At 36.0% G+C, this 17,539-nt stretch overlaps 1 protein-coding gene and 1 long non-coding RNA gene across 7 annotated transcripts in view; one reads left to right on the top strand and one right to left on the bottom strand.

Moving 5' to 3' along the window:
• The window catches only part of dnm1b (dynamin 1b), a 43,215-nt gene that overhangs the window by 18,192 nt on the left and 7,484 nt on the right, over positions 1-17,539 (top strand). For 4 of the 6 annotated variants that reach the window (XM_022667446.2, XM_022667451.2, XM_022667449.2 and 1 more), the window contains exons 13-20: positions 1,739-1,790; positions 2,318-2,329; positions 4,102-4,215; positions 14,029-14,138; positions 15,405-15,516; positions 15,719-15,730; positions 16,863-17,036; positions 17,142-17,383. In XM_022667446.2, the coding sequence (XP_022523167.1) occupies positions 1,739-1,790; positions 2,318-2,329; positions 4,102-4,215; positions 14,029-14,138; positions 15,405-15,516; positions 15,719-15,730; positions 16,863-17,036; positions 17,142-17,383 (828 nt within the window). The remainder of the gene's footprint in view (positions 1-1,738; positions 1,791-2,317; positions 2,330-4,101; positions 4,216-14,028; positions 14,139-15,404; positions 15,517-15,718; positions 15,731-16,862; positions 17,037-17,141; positions 17,384-17,539) is intronic. The other 2 variants (XM_049470554.1, XM_049470555.1) reach the window with 2 other exon arrangements.
• LOC111191734 (uncharacterized) lies at positions 7,527-9,250 on the bottom strand. Its single transcript, XR_002649622.2, has 2 exons — positions 8,504-9,250; positions 7,527-7,964 (listed from the first exon to the last, which is right to left on the bottom strand). It is a non-coding gene; the product is annotated as an uncharacterized LOC111191734 (long non-coding RNA).

The following is a 17,539-nucleotide window of genomic DNA, read 5'->3' as shown; positions in this document are numbered from 1 at the left end:
TTTATTCCATTTAAAAACAAGAGCTGCACTTTACAATGTAACACATAAACCAGAAAATGGTCCAAAATTGCATTATATTAATGCAAACAAACATCAGTTCACAGACGCCCTGTGCTGCGGACATCACTGTAGAAGTGATGTGGGGAGAGAGCACCATCTACCCACCCAGAGGGAGCAGGACCAATTTTGCTCCCTCTGAGCGCCGGCAGCTTGATAGCAAAGCTGCATGAGGTTCGAACCTGCGACCTCCCGCTCATAGTGGCAGCGCTTTAGACCACTGGACCTCTCTGCGCCATCATTGGGACTTCCTAAAGATGTCTCGCTTCCATTCTGCTTTTGTCAAACAACAAATCCCAACATATCCATTTGTGGAGGCACTGTGGTCATCGCCAAGGACAATATAGGTTCCACGTACAAAAAAAGCCTTAGCTTGACGCTCTACCAAACTTTAAGTCCTCCAAAAAAAAAAAAAGGAACCACGAAATAAATCCTCAGAACCACTGGGTTAAAAATTGAACAGTTTAATTCTCAAAAAATAGCTTGATACAGAATTGTTTAATCCAAAGTCCTTCCAAAAGTTAACCAAAAGGGAGCTATACTTAAAGCACACACTCTGCAACTCACCCTTCCCTCTCCTGTTTCTCTATGAAACTCATAGCCCCTCCCACAGCCTCTATCTTATGTGATAATCTAATTACCCACAGCTATTTTTTTATTGTACATATATGTGTAAACATCTTAAATTGTAAATATTATCAGATCCTTCAAACAAATTAACTGTAATTAATAATGAACTTAAATATTAATAGTGAGAAACTGAACTATTACATTATTTAAAAGAATCCAACAAGCAGATAAACATTCTGTCGACAAAGTGAACCTAGGCTTCTACGGTCATTTACGGTGGCCGAGAAAGCCCAACGCAGTGCAAATGGAAAAGCGCTGCAAAAGCACAAAACACATCCATCAAAATTACAACACAGGCGCAGCAAATAGAAAAACGCGCTGCAACTAGAAAAACGCGCTGCAAATAGAACCACAACACAACGGAAGTGAGTCACAACACAACTGAATTTTCCCGGGGGACCTTAAAAGATACTGTACCAGCTAAGCTGCGTCTTCAGTAACGTCTCAGACTTCACTATGTGTACAAAGGACAATAAGTGGCAAACAAGGCGTTTTGTGAAGCAGAACTTTTAATAATATGCACACAACCGTGGTAATCACAGGTAATAAACATAACTTACTTTTCAGAAGCTTGTTTGCCACTTATTGTCCTTTGTATACAGCTGGTACAGCATCTTTTAAGGTCCCCCGGGAAAATTCCGTTGTGTTGTGACTCACTTCCGTTGTGTTGTGGTTCTATTTGCAGCGCGTTTTTCTATTTGCAGCGCGTTTTTCTTTTTGCAGCGCGTTTTTCTTTTTGCTGCGCCTGTGTTGTAATTTTGATGGATGTGTTTTGTGCTTTTGCAGCGCTTTTCAATTTGCACTGCGCTGGGCTTTCTCGGCCACCGTAGTCATTGACCTCCTGTGCGCTATTTCAAGAGGACAGTATGCTCCAGAGCTTACTTTAAGACGCAAAAATACATTTTTCTATCTGTAAAAGAAGTTTCTTTTGAGGAAATATGAAGTTGTAGTCACAGTGTATACTATACACTATTATAGTGTACCTGTAATTTTATATCTGATTATGTGAGTCTTTTTCAAGATCCCTGATATGATTTTTTTTGTTCCTTAGTGCTCAGCAAAGAAGCAGTCAGATGAGTAAGAAGAAGGATGCAGGAAATAAGGTAGGCATCAGTGACATGCCTCCATAAATACATAAACCGCACTGATATATAAGTTAAATTTGAGTTCAACAGTCGACAGAGAACCATTACATCTTGATATCATGATAATGGTCACAGTGCAGCTACTTGGGCTATTATCCTTATTCTACATCACCTATTATTATTAATATTATTAGGGTACACTATATAGGCTCATAAGGCTCTATAAAGAAAATCCGGATATCCTGGCTATTTGATATATTAGCATTAATGCCAGTGTACCCTTTTAGAGCCTTTTAGAGTACAGTCCAGTCATAGCGCTTTACCTAAATTACCTAAATGCCTGATTTAGTGGAAAGTAGCAGTAAATGATTTTTCTCATGCTGTGTTTCCTTTTATCGCACTACTTCTTCCTGCCTACGTCTCTGCCCCCTCTCTCTCTTCCTCTCTCTCTTCTTCACTCGCTCTGTCTTTTTCAGCTTATCTAATTACCTCTCTTATACCCTCTCCTTTGCTTTGCCACTGTTGCCATGGCAATGGTGCCACAGGACGAGATAATGGTAAGTATGCTCAGAGTGTGAATGTGTGTGTCTTTGTGCGTAAATGTGTGTGTGTGTGTCAGCTAATGGACTGCAGCTATTTTGGTGAGTGGATGTGAATGAATCTGATAAGTTAACAATTAAAGACTGTACCAGTACTAATGTCCGTGTTTTAATTGCTCCCATCTAACTCAAAAGCCCAGCTAGCAGAGTCATTTCCTCCAGCCCTTCCCTGGTCTTTAGCTTTTACATTACATTAATAGAAGCTTCTAAGAAATGCTGCTGTAGAAATGCAGCTAATATTAGTGGCTTATGCAGTATTGTTATTAATAATATAATAAGACCACCCACTACCACCTTCAACCACACGCACTGTTATGGCCTTTTCACACCAAGTATTGATGTGCTTTGTAAACAGGGCTAGAGCTAGAAACTCCAGAGCTCTTATACTGTAAATGTCCACTTATTACAGTTCAAACGTGTAAAAGGAAAGAAGGACCATGGAAATGATGCGTTAAATTTACTTTAAAAAAGTTTTGCAACTTTCTTCATTTGCTTTTTTTGAGTAAATTTAATTTCATGTTAATTTAATTAACTTCAACTCGGTTTCAAGACTTAGAGTAAGTTACATAGAGTAAATAAGTGAACTGAACTTCAGTCAATCATTTCTTTTAGTAACCTTTACTTCATTTCTGCATACACTATATTACCTAATTACAATTACTAAATTTATACAATATTATTATATATAATTTTAGGTAAAACACACATTCAAATATTTACATAATCTCAAAGATTTATTTTGTAAACAGATCAATTTCACTGTCTCAACACATGGATGACATGTTTAGTATACTAAAAAGAATGTGTAACAGGCCACCCATGTGTTGAGACAGTGTAATATGTGTGTTTTACTCTAAATTTATTTAAATTTCAGGAATTATATTATGTATCATAAATTATGTAAGTAATATTGTATAAATTAAGTTATTGTAAATAGGTAATATTGTATGCAGAAATTTAGTAAAGGTTACTAAAATAAAGGATTGATTCAGCAAAAATAAATGAAGTAAAGTTTACTAAAAGAAAGGATTGACTGAAGTTCAGTTCACTTATTTACTCTATGTAACATTTAAGTCTTGAAACTGAGTTAAAGTTATTTACATTTACATGAAATTAAATTTACTTAATAAAAGCAAATGCAGAAAGTTGCAAAAGTTATTTCAAGTAAATTTTACTCATCATTTGTTTCAATGTGTTTGGGCAATGGTGGATTAAAGTGATCGGGGCCTAGACTACACTTTCAATGTGGCCCTGATCCCAAACACTTCTACACACAAACACAAAAAAAAAAATGCCATTTATACCAATGACATCAATCGCTTAAAAAAAAATTGTAATTGTATTAATCACATCAATATTCTGTAATTAACTATAATTAAAATAATAGTTTTTTGTAGGCATATCTCAGGGTAGTTTTTTCAAATATGTTTATCTTCAAAATTAAAAAAAAATATATATATTTGCACCAAATAGGAATCAACCAATAGGAATTAAACTTAGTGGGTAGTTGTGCAAGACTATTCCAACAGGAAAATGCTCGTCCACATATTGTTAACATCTAAAGATCTTGCCTTGAAAAAAAAAACTATGCCATGGCCAGCCACATCGCCAGACCTATAACTGATTGATTATTTTATGGGATGTTATTGGACTCGGACTACTAAAAAAAAAACTATCGGGTACTATGGTAACTTTGTGCTACATTAAGCCTGTGTGTTTGTTGTGTGTAGGTGATCAGGAAGGGCTGGCTAACCATCAATAACATCGGGATTATGAAGGGAGGAGCGAAGGAGTACTGGTTTGTACTGACGGCTGAGACTCTGTCGTGGTACAAAGATGACGAGGTAAGTCCTTTTTCCATCTACATCTTTTTGTGACACAAGCATCCTGACTGAAGTGAATTTATAAATGAATAACTATAATTGCACTGCTGAGGTTAATTTATGATTTATGGTTAAAACTGTAACGTGTGACTAATTTAGCCTGACGGAACTGAATTTATGATAAGAACAGCACAATTAAGCTGAATTTATGTCCACAATTGCACTGCTGAGGTAAATTTATGACTAAAACTGTACTACTGAGGTAGAAGGCTAAGTTAGCTTTCTAAATCTGTCACTAGAACAGCAATACAGAAATCAATTAATGATAAAAAAGCACAACTGAGGTAACATGTATTATGCTTTTTTTTGGATATGTACGCTGGGAAGGTTGATCAATGGCGGTTTTGTTATTGCTTTTTGTTTAAAAAGTAATTTATTCAAAGACAAAAAAAGTGGCAATTTAAGAATAATTTTTTTTAGAGCACAGTCTTCAGACAACTGTTTTGCTTTATTTATTTTAGTGCATTCTTTTTTATATGATCCAAAAAGGCAGCTTGTAAAAATGTGGCATGTTCCTAGTAGGGGTGTGCCATATCGTATCATACGCAATAATATCGCCAACATTTTTGAATATCGTGAAAGATATTATACCCTGAAATATCGCGCCATATCACCCATACCTAATTATCACATCAGGGTACTACTTTTTTGCTGTTTTTACCCAAAAAAATCACACTGTTCTCATTTCCCATTATGTATCTACTAGAGATGGATTATATCTGTCCAGTATCATTTATTTTACTATCCCATTTGTTATCAATTTTCTTTAATAATTTTGTTCCATTGTGAGGCAGAACATGTTAGCATGTTAGCTAGCTCACCACTAATGTTAGCTAGCTCTCCGCTAACCCTAGCTTTCTCCCCGGTAATGTAGCTAACTTACCCTAACTTTAGTATGTTAGTTTGCTCGCCTCTAATGTTAACTCCGTTAACCTTAGTTCTCTCCTATTAACGTTAGCTAGCTCTACGCTAATGTTATCTAGCTCTACGCTAACCTTAGTTTTCTCTCCAGTAACATTAGCTAGCTCTCCACTGATGTTAGCTGGCTCTACGCTAACATTAGTTCACAGCCTTTATCCAACAGTTTTGCTTTGTTTAGTTTTGGTTTCAGCCAAAAATGCTTATTTTAGTGCATTCCTTTTTTATATGACCCAAAAAGGCAACTTGTAAAAATGTGACAATGTTCCTAGTAGGGGTGTGCCATATCGTATCGTATGCAATAATATCGCCAACATTTTTGAATATCGTAAACAATATTATACCCTGAAATAAAAAAATCTATTTCTTGTATATTTTTAGGGACACAGTTAGGGATGTGCCTTATCATATCTTATCATATGCAATGATAACATGTATTTTTCATTTTGTTGCAGTTGTGTATACTTGAAATAATCTTTTTAATTTAGTCATATTGCCAATCATTATTGCAAAAATACTATAAAATAATGTGATATTATTTTAAGGCCATATCACCCACCCTTGGCTCCTGGTATTGGTGGCTAATGGGTTTGTAGTTGAGTTGAGTTGAGTTGATTTGAGTTCCATGCAGTGGAAAAGTGCTATACGTTTTGCAAAATCCAGTATATAATTTTTTTTTCTCAAATACACTTCATTTTCCATTAGAACAGCATTATTCAACCTAAATCACTATTCAGAATGCTTTCACTTGCTAATACATCATTTGCTGCAGTTGCTGCAGTATACATCCTTTGCTAGCTAACATTCGCCGGGGTCCCAAACCCCTCTCTAAACTATCCTGTGTTTACTTAAATGCTCTGATACGTTCATACCTCAGGCTTAGGGAGGGGTCTGAGTTGCCCTCACGCCATCAGCCGGAGTGTATTTAGGCTATGTGTCTGGGAACACGTTTTCCCTGTGATTAATGCATTGGCTCTAATGTATTGTTTTGATTATGCCGTTTCCCTGGAAAGTGTTCAGCTCGTCTGAAGGTTGGTGAGGACACTCCGCTGCGAAAAAACTTAATTTTAATTGAATCGAGCGCAGGAGCTCTATTCTTAGCTGTGGTTTTAGCGCAGCATGGCAATCCTACGGTGCTGTGATTAGGTGCATGTGTGCTCCGGTACCTCCACGACCCCCAACCCCAGCCCAGCCCCCACCCCGCGGCGGAGACAGCAGGCATTGAGCTGGGGCAGACTGGGCTGCTGTGGGCCTCGGGGAGAGGGGCATATGGTTTTCATTAACACACATACCAGACTCCCAGTCTGCAAGCCCAACACTTCCACAAGTCTTTGTGAAGAAAAGCCCAACACTTCCTAAACTCCCACAAAAGTTTGGAGCGAATGGAAAAGAGCCTTGTCTTATCAGACAGAGGAGAGAAAAGTGTTTAAAGAGAATTTGATCAAAATCTTTAATCAAAAGCTGGTGCGATTGTGTGTGTTTTAGATTTTTTTAATGTAAAAAAGAGGATTCTGGTCAGAAAAAACAGCAGAAAGCTTCAGTGTTGCAGGCGTAATCTTGGATTTCATGAATAAAACATAGTTAAATCTGACGTTTTTGGCAGAAATTGAGTTGACATACAGTCTTTCCTTCATGTGGAAATGATGTGAATAGATTTTTTTTTATAGCGCAGCAGTGATTCAGCAGTTTGTAGTGAACATCTGCATAAAATTCACTCTTTATATGAGCATGTGATGTACAATGATCAAACACAGAACTGTATCTTTCTCCAGAAATTAAATATTTTTATTAAGCTGTATTGTGAACATTTAAAATCATCAGATATGATGCATTATATGATGCATTACAGAATGTGATTCTGCTTGTGTTATACTTTAAATGCATAAACACAAAAGTTTGCACTAATAAAAGCATCAACATAGCTATTTAACTGTCAGACAAAAACTTTATATCACCTTTTGCCTTTTTTTTTCAGATGAATGGATCAATAGAAATTCACCAGAATTACTTTTTTTTCATTCTACTGAAAGTATATTCTTATTGAGTATATTTTTTTATTCATTTATATTTTATGAACAGTAAAACAGTTTATATACACATTCTGTACTATATACACCCCTGCACAACATGCACCATATGTTTCAGATTTTCTGGGTAAAGATGAGTTCCCACAAAAAAAAAAAAAAAAATTAATAGTAAATAAAAACATGATGTTATTATATACATGCATAAATTTATATATATGTATATATTTATTTATCTATTATGTACTTGTATTGTGTACACACAATATTGCACGTTCAGTACATTGTTTATAATTTGTAAAAATTATAAAAAAAACAATAAGACCAAAAAAATGTGCAGAGCATTTAATATGTAGTATTTTAGCACACATTGGCTGCATTTTATTTAGCAAAAAAATCCCAAACAATGTTTTTTTTTCATTATTTCAACATTATTTAAACACACTGAATATATAGTGTATACAATATATAGTGTATAGCTATTTTGTAATAACTGGATCACTTAGATTAGAGACTTATATAGAATATAAAAACATTTTCTATCCTCTTAACTCAATAGCTTCCTATAAGTGATCTTTGCTTTAATTTTTTGTCATCAATTTTTCATCCACGGCTGATGGAGGTGAGAGTGTGGTTCTCCTGTTCAGCCTAACCAATGTGCAGACTACTGTACAATCACTACTTCCTGAACAGGTAGTCTGAACACTGGGCAGGCGGGTCAGGCCTCTGAGTCTGCAGGGATGGTCTGAGTCCAGACTGAGTCCTGCGCTGCAAATAAAGATATAGAGGATAATATTAACATGACCTACAAACAGATTGAAAAGAGCAAAACAGATGCATGAATTTGCATGATAATAATACACTTTAATAAGCAGTTAAAATAATCTTTACATACCTACAGTAGCAAATGCAATATGTTTGTCTTTTGTAGCATAATTGTAATTGTATGGCATTGCTATTAAATTATTTATTTACCGTATTTAAGTTCTTATATCAGTTTAACTTTAAATCCTATTTGTAGTTTTTAGACTTACATTGTTTTTAAAAAATCATTACATCATGCATTACATCACTCTAAAACTACAAAATGTACCACGAAAAGTTTAGCGCGACAAAAAAACTCGTCAAGATAGGTAAAAGACAGAAAGCGTACATCATTTTAGTTTAAAAAAAAAGACGCTGACTGTTTTATGTTTGCTGGACAGCGTCCACAATCTGTGCTGTGCATTGTCTCTCTTTTCCCTTTTTTTTTAGATTTCAAAGCCCACATGCAGCCCATAAGCACTGGAAAAGACTATAAAGGATACCTCAAAGCTTGCAACCTCGCGGGTCCGTGCCAAACGGCTTTGGCACACGAGTGATCAGGCGTTTTCTCTCTTTCATTCTTCTCGGAAACCTTTTGTCCATCCTTTCCTCCATCCATCCCTTCCTCTCTCTCTTACTCTTACTGTCTCTCTCTCTGTCTTTCTCTCACTATCTGTGGCTGATCACCGGTGGAGGTCCAAAGGAGCAGTGGTGGGTGGGTTTGGGGGGGTGTAGAAGAAGAGGAGGGTCTTCTGAGGGGTCTTGGTGTTTGAGGGCTTTCTGAAGGAAGGCAGGAACGTGGGTGGCAAAAAGCCTTTAGCCTTTTTTTTTCCTTCCCGGCCCTTTCTTTCACCTTGACCTGCTCGCGTTGAAGCTTCCTCGAAATCTCTGCGAAATCTATCTCGAAATTTTCAGAGATTTTCAGAGAATTTCGGATTATGATACCACCAGTCCTCGCTTAGCTTTGCGTAAAAAAGTCAAGGCGCAGATTTAGCCGAAAGAATCGACGTGGCAGATTTTGCCTCAGCGAGAGATGGAAAAAGAGAGAAGGCAGAAAGGGAGCAGGAGGAGGCGGAGCGTGTTTTTCCCCCTCTTTTCGGGTTTATCTTTCTTTTCTTTTTTTTATTAAACAGGAAGTGCGAGGTTGGAGGTCAGCAGGAAGTGAGAATTGGCCTCTCTAGCAGGTCAGACTAATGTTGAAGACCTGTCAGTAGAAAGGCCGGCACCAACCTGAGTGTTTATGTGTTGCTGGTGATTGGTGGTGGGTTTCCATATGTGTGTGTGTGTGTGTGTGTGTGTGTGTGTGTGTGTGTATGATAGTGTAGGGGGTGTAAGTTAGGGTTGGACAGAGAGAGAGGGAGAGAGAGAGAGAGAGAGAGAGAGAGAGAGAGAGAGAGAGAGCGAGAGAGAGTAAAAGAGTGAGAGAGGCTGACTGAAGGAATGTTGGAGGTTCTTGGCGTGCAGGCCGGGTTGTAGTGTCTCCAGATGTGCAGGCCTTTGGTCTTTACCTCACTCCGTGCTGCTTTCTCTCTGAAGCTCACTTCCTCTCCTCAGGCTGCATAAAGAGCCCTTTATACTGGCTTTATGTACACACACACACACACACACACACACACACACAGTTAAAACGTGAGGTCATACACATGTCCAATAGGCCTTAATACATATATATAACTTTGCTGCTGTTACAAAAAACTTTGCAGATGCAAAACAGCTACATTACAGAACATAAAGAATATAAAAGACATCTGCCAGATTCACATTGTTCAAAAAGTAAAAAAAAAAAAAAGCAAAAACAGGGTACATATAGTTTAGCTTACTATCTGCAGGCATGGAGAATTTAATTTTAAGATTTTTGAAGACCTTTTATACCAATCAGAGTTTAATTAAGACACCTTTTATGATAACAAAATGCACAAAAAAGCAAAAAGCACATCAAACTTTATAGTAAGCATGCATGTGTTGTATTTTCTGATGTGAAACTCTCCGTACACTAAAAACAGTTTAGGGTCCAGTTAGGGGTGGGCAATATTATATCGTATACAATATATCATGACACAGAAATATCATGATCTTATATAATATCGTGATAATATGGCTGTTCTGTCTTAAAAGTAGTCTATTATTTACTGTGAAGCTTTAGGTTTATTTATTGTATAATTGTTTTACTTTGCAGCTTATATATGCATGCACTAAAAATTCTGCAATATTATTTGCTGCTATATTATTTGCTTTATGGTATATTATTTATTTTGCCACATTATGATCATACAGTTATACTAATATATTATATTCCTGAAATGAATGAATTATTTTAGTTTTCCTATATCGCCAAGTATATCGTTATCGCAAAAATACCCTGAAATATCGTGATATTATTTTAGAGCCATATCACCCACCCCTAGGTCCAGTTTAGGGTTTTGTAGGATAATAATACAGTATACTGCAGTATTAACACATTTGTACAGTATTTCATCAATATTGTGTGTCTTATGTGCTAACTTGCTGCTTTGTATCTCACTAAAGGCAGGCACTTAATCGTGTGTTGTGCATCATGTATTATACATGAGAATTGAGTATTGAGAAGCAATTAACACCTAATGACCAGCTACCGATCACCAGTCGTATGGTCATAAGAATATTAACCCTGTTTGGAATGCTTGTCGCCACTTGTGAGTTGTATTACATTGTTAAAGCTGTGCTACAAGCTAAATTTCCAAGTCAGCACATTTCTCTTTGTTGAGCATTCTCGTTCCGGGGCATTGTTTTAGTCGTGTTTTTGATGTTTTTTTGGATGGACATTTGTCTTTGATAGGCTAATAGATATTCAAATCGTAGAAAGTATATAATTAAACAGAATTTAAAAGCAAAAATATAATATAGAAGATATAGCAGTCTCCCCTCACTGTGCAAATGGAATGATTCTCTCTGTTAGCAGTTTGATAGCTAGTTAGTATGATAGCTAACGTTATTGGTCTGTGCTGTGCTGTTAGCAGTTAGCCTGCTAGGTAGCATTGTCTAACTAGCTCATTTACTAGCTCAACTCATTTAACTAGCTAGACCTTTCAGTTTTTATGAACAGTACTCAGGTTAGATAAAAACAGCTGTACTGAGCTCTGTGTAATTCTGCGAGTTAGCTTCAGAATTCAACATGGAACTAGCTAAGTTAAGTCCTCGGATTAGCTGTGCTAATTATGTTTTACAATACAATTGGCAATTGGCAATACTTCCCTACAGTGACAAGACAAGCTGTGTTTTTGTGTATTTGCACTTTTTGTTTTAGCTAAAAGGGTTTATGAGGTGTGTACAAAAAAGAAGAAAAAAAAATCTATCCCATGACCTAAGGAATGCCAGTATATATGCAGGTTCCTTCACTTTTTGAATAAAACCTCCACTATAATTTACAGTGTATCAATAGAACAGAACTAGTAAAATAAATAAATAAATAAGCTGGTTAGGGTAGAAATCAACAGCTTTCTCGGAAATGTACCTCTGGCCTTGAAGCCAGGCCTATTCCCATAATAAATAAAATACACATGGAGCAGTAATGTAATGGAGCAATTTCTTAGCATGTCCTTTCATGTAGGTAAAGGAGATTTTTTAAGAGATGCTAACCAAGGGCCACTTTAGACAGTCCTTACTTTCCCATTTCCTACACCGACGGTCTTTCTCAGCCTTTGTGTGTGTGATTCAATATTTTTTACTAGGCCCGAATCCAGCCGTCTTCTCCAAGAGTGTGTTATTACTGGAGACGGATGTATTATTATTGGATAGTTACTGTGTGAGTGAAAATGCTCATATGTTAAAGGATACAGTATGAGATTTATCTGAAGCTCTTTTGTAGTGTCAAGCTTAAGCACTGCAGAGCTGTTTGAGGGTTTGCTGAAGGCTGATAAGGTATCAGAGGCTTTTTTTTGCTGTAATTTATTTTTATTTATTTTATATATATTATTATTATTTATTTATATATATTTTCTCATATATATATATATATATATATATATATATATATATATAAATAAATATATATATATATATAAATAAATATATATATATATATATATATATATATATATATATATATATATATATATATATATATAAGGACCAAGACAGTGCTGCTATTATTTTGGGTGGTGGGTAATTCATTCTCAGCACTACAGTGATGCTGATATGGTGTAAGTGTTAGTGTGTGTTGTGCTGAAAGGGCCGTTGCAACAGGACCGGTAAACCAAGCAATAGCCTCAGGCCCCGAGCTGGCCTGTGGCCCTCAGTCAACGCCTGGTTATTAGTTAAATGAGGTGAGGGTTTTTTTAAATTCTGTGACATTCGATGCAGGAAAATAGAACCACACTTTTATCAGAATCCCCCTCAAAGGGGCCCCTTGTTATATGTTACTTACAGTAGCATATAACCAGACTGGAACATGTTCAGCAGTATTCATGCACACCAGCTTTAACATCACTGTCTTCAACACTAGAGTGGATAAAGCAACTTATTGTTATTAATTTCTCTTTTAAATCATGAAAACATCACATCGAAACCGCAACGCTGGCAATGGGATGCTGTTGATGGACAGTTCTCCGAACAGTCAGAATAAAACTTGCCCTGTTTTGGTCCTGTGGGTCCTGATTATTGAAGAACTAGGCGAAAGGAGGATAATACTAAACTGCTGTATGCATAGAAACAGATACAGGACTGGATTAGGGGTGAGCCATAGCGTATCGTACCCAATAATATCGCCAACATTTTTGAATATCTTGAACTATTTTATACCATGGAATATTGTGCCATATCACCCACTTCTAATTATCACAGCAGGGTACTACTTTTTTACTGTTTTTAGCAAAAGAAAAAAATCACACTGTTCTCATTTCCCATTATATATCTACTAGAGACAGATTATATCTGTCCAGTATCATTTATTATACTTTAATCCTGGATATATGGAGATATTTAGAGTTCATTTTAGTATCATGACATTCTGGATCATTCTGGACTTATGTTACAAATCTGATGAAATTCTTGTATTTTTTTAAATATCTCAGTTAGGAGTGTGCCATATCATATCATATGCAATTACATAATACATTTTTTGTTGTTGTTGAAGTAGTGTATTCTAAAAAATATTTTTTGTTTTGTCATATGACCAAAAGTATCGTTCTCGCAAAAATACCATGAAATATCATAATATGATTTTAGGCCCATATCGCCCACCCCTACACTGCATTGTTCTGTTTGCTCAGTGGAACTGCAGAAATGGATGATGGGCCTAGAAACAAGGAGGTGGTTGCATGGATGTTGATCTATGAAGCATATTCATAAAACTGCTCTCCAGCTAAGCTATGTTTTTGATGTATGCATATTTCATACTGTTGGATCACAGCAGTATCATCCTCTCCCACACATGTCTCTGATCCCCTCCTACTGACTTCTTTTTAGTCCTTTCATCTCTCCTTTCCTCTCCTTATGCAGGTATTCAGCAGAAAAATACAAACAAATGTGTGTGTATGTCCCCCCCCCAAAAAAAAATCAGCAACACATCTGTTTATTTAGGAGAGAAAACAACAACTGACTGCTGCAAATCTTTCCTCCCTTCTCCCTTTCTGCACACGGGTTAATAGAAGACGGGTGTCTGTACATAAAAGAAGAAAAATACTTGCATTCTTTCCATCTTTGGTTTCTCAAATCCTAACAACAATTTGAATCATAACCAGACATAATAACACGTTGTTGGAAGAACAAATTTAGAGCCACTGAAAACATGAACCCACTGTTTCCTCTGAAACCAAGAATAGGCCCTGATTCCGGAGCGGTTTGTCTTTTTACTAATTACTGACTCAACATCATTACACACACACACACACATACACACACACACACACCAAAGCTGACTTTAGATCAGCACTTCTGGTCTGTTGTAATACACACTGTATGTAAGTAATTTAATTACATGCTGCATAAACCTCATAAGCTCCAGCTCTGCCTGGTGATCCATGCTGATATCTGACGCTGCTTCCCTCTACAGGAGAAAGAGAAGAAATACATGCTGCCCGTGGATAACCTGAAGCTCAGGGACATCGAGAAAAGCTTCATGTCCAGCAAGCACATCTTTGCTCTCTTCAACACTGAACAAAGGTCAGTGCAGCTGTATCATTGCATTTATTGCATTGGATCCAAATGACCCTGGTTACACCTGGTCACTTAATGTGCTTCGACAATCAGGATTATATATCTGAATTATGTAAAACTACATAAAAATATAAAAGTAAACTTACCCAAGACACATTTGAAACAGATACACACTCAGTCATTTAAACCACTTCAAGAGGGCTGTGTACAGACTGCTAGCCCAAATCCAATTCATTTTACCATATCTAGATTGAATCCAGATTGATTTTAAAGGTCTGCACAGTCAGAAAACCCATGAAATCTGATTTCTGCAGATCAGTCTAAATGCTCTGGATGCTTAAAAACACGGATATCAAAGTGTCTTTTGTGTCAATCAAATATGCAGCTCTAAAAAAAATAAAAGATCCCTTAAAATGATGAGTTTCTTTGATTTTACCAAATTAAAAACCTCTGGAATATAATTAAGAGGAAGATGGATGATCACAAGCCATCAAACCAATTTGAACTGCTTGAATTTTTGCACCAGGAGTGGCATTAAGTAATCCAAAAGCAGTGTGTAAGACTGGTGGAGGAGAACATGGCAAGATGCATGAAAACTGTGATTAAAAACCAGGGATATACCACCAAATATTGATTTCTGAACTCTTAAAACTTCATGAATATGAACTTGTTTTCCTTGCATTTTTGAGGTCTGAAAGCTCTGCATCTTTTTTGTTATTTTAGCCATTTCTCGTTTTCTGCAAATAAATGTTCTAAATGACAATATTTTTAGAAATGTTTTCTGTAGTTTATAGAATAAAGAAACAATGTTCATTTTACTCAAACATATAAATAGCAAAATCAGAGAAACTGATTCATGGACTGAAGTGTTCTCTGGTTAATTGTTTTCCAGAGCTGTAGGTTGTTAAGTTGTGAGGTGTTATCTTGTGAGTGAGGTTAAACACTAGTCAGCATTTAACAGTACTTAAGCCACAGTGTCAGAAAAGGCATTAATCACCACTCACAGTTGACAGACAGCCCAGTGGGTGGTAATTATAATAGACAGAATTGTCCGTACATACAGACAAGCAACTTTTTCTGAAATCAATGAATTCATGTTGAATGCAGAAGGCCCACACACACATCCCACAGGACAGTGCAGTGTTCTTTAGTTTCCATTGGACATGGCATAAGTCATGGGATATGATTCTTGTACAGTAAAGTAATAATGCACCTAAACACATTAAAGATGTAGAGTCGTATTGCTTATTTCTTGTGCTACTTGTGTGTTAGGAATGTGTATAAGGACTACAGGCAGTTGGAATTGGCCTGTGAGACACAGGAAGAAGTGGACAGCTGGAAGGCCTCCTTCCTGCGTGCTGGGGTTTACCCAGAACGCATCATGGTATGCCAAGCCTTCTTTCTAATATCTTATATAATATCTAATGTACTTCTAATATAAGTTTCAATTAGTGATAATGTGATGCTGTAAAATATATGTTTACTAGATCATTAACATATAACAAGATCTCCATTGCTTTGGTTGCCATACTAACACTAACTCTGGGCAATTTCTGCTTTATTTACTGACCTGTCCACACTAAAAGGACAAAGAAAAGGTAAGTACAGATCTCATTCAAATCATCCTCTCATTTTTAGCTCCAGGGCTACATGCTAAAAGTTTTCAATCTGTAAAACAATCAACCTTTATTTTCACTCTGGAACACATTGAGGGTGACCCACATTTACAATGTGGCAGGGCATTTACAGTATCAAAGGGATTTAAAAAAAAAAAAAGATTTATTAAGAAATTGGAAATAATAAGGAACCAAATAATAAAAAATAATAAATAAAAGAAATACTAATTTTAAATCAACATTTATTATAGATGAATACATGTAAAAAGAAAAAAAAGAATAGAAGTTTCTAAAACACCATAAAAACAAATTGACACATAAAAAGTAAAAAAAAATCTAAAATATAAATTAAAGAAAAAGAAAATATTAGTAAAGCTAAAGTAAAATGATAAGAATGATAAGAAATGACAAAATTAATAAAAAATGAACTAAGAACATAGAAATCAAAATAAAAAACATTTGAATAAAAAAATAATAATTAATTAATAAATAATAAAACAAATAAAAAAAAAATAATAAAAAACTCATTTAAAAAATCACAGGCTTTTTGATGGTGATGTAAATGTTATCTTTACAGGAGAAGGAAAAACATTCTTAAATTTCAATGGAAGTCAATATAAAACGTACAAAAAGAAATTTTAAAGCATTTCTATTGGTCCAATCATTATGAAATTGGGACACAATATAAAGAACCACTGCCTGCCTTTTAACATTACATTTTAAAAAGAGAAAAATGGAAAATTAGTTTCTAAATTTAAAGTGAAAGGGGATTATACCTCATATACAAAACAAATTTATTTTGATTATGTATTTAAAATTTCTTTCACATTACATTCTTCTGACATACAATAACTACTGGCCCTATAAAGTCTTGCATATGACAAAAAAGTTTTAGCAAGTCTATAAAATATCTGTAATTATAGCTCAAAAGCTTCTGTTCATCTGACCTTTTAATTATATGATAATGATAAAATGATAAAGTAAGAAAATACAAAAAATGTTTTTTTTTTTTTTAGGTTTTCTTTAAGCATAATAAGCAAATAAGCAAACACATATGTAATTTAGTATTGTTTAGGCCATTATATTTAATCTGCCCTGCTGTCCCTCTACACAGCAGAGTGAAGCCAGTGAGGAGAGCAGCTCAGAAAGCTTCATGCACTCCATGGATCCTCAGCTGGAGAGGCAAGTGGAGACCATTCGCAACCTGGTGGACTCCTACATGGCCATCGTCAACAAGACCGTGCGTGATCTCATGCCCAAGACTATCATGCACCTCATGATTAATAATGTAAGTGTTCTGTCAGTTTATTCTTTTACATTTTTATTTAATATTTATTATCTCAACTGTTTCTGTCTCAAGAAAAACACATTTCCAACTCTGTCTTCTCTGCAGACTAAAGAGTTCATCCATGCCGAGTTGCTGGCTCAGCTCTACTCGTGTGGAGATCAGAACACCCTGATGGAGGAGTCGGCCGAGCAGGCCCAGCACAGGGACGAGATGCTGCGGATGTACTACGCGCTCAAAGAGGCCCTTAACATCATTGGAGACATCAGCACCACCACTGTCTCCACCTCTCTGCCTCCACCTGTGGACGATTCCTGGCTGCAGGTGCAGGGAGGACCCTCGGGACGCAGGTCTGAAGACAAATCATGGCCACACTTTTGCTTTTTTCAACTTTTGCTTTCGCTGAGCAGTGTATATTTCAAATTAAGTCAAAAACATGGTTTATTTTGTTTTGTGGGATAGCCGTTTGTGAACTAATCTTGCAGTGTTGCCTCATGAGACGCCAA

This window comes from Astyanax mexicanus, chromosome 22, assembly GCF_023375975.1.
Source record: "Astyanax mexicanus isolate ESR-SI-001 chromosome 22, AstMex3_surface, whole genome shotgun sequence".
NCBI classification, from domain to species: Eukaryota; Metazoa; Chordata; class Actinopteri; order Characiformes; family Acestrorhamphidae; genus Astyanax; species Astyanax mexicanus.
Note: the sequence above shows the minus strand (reverse complement) of the source record. Positions and strands in the feature narration are given on the sequence as shown.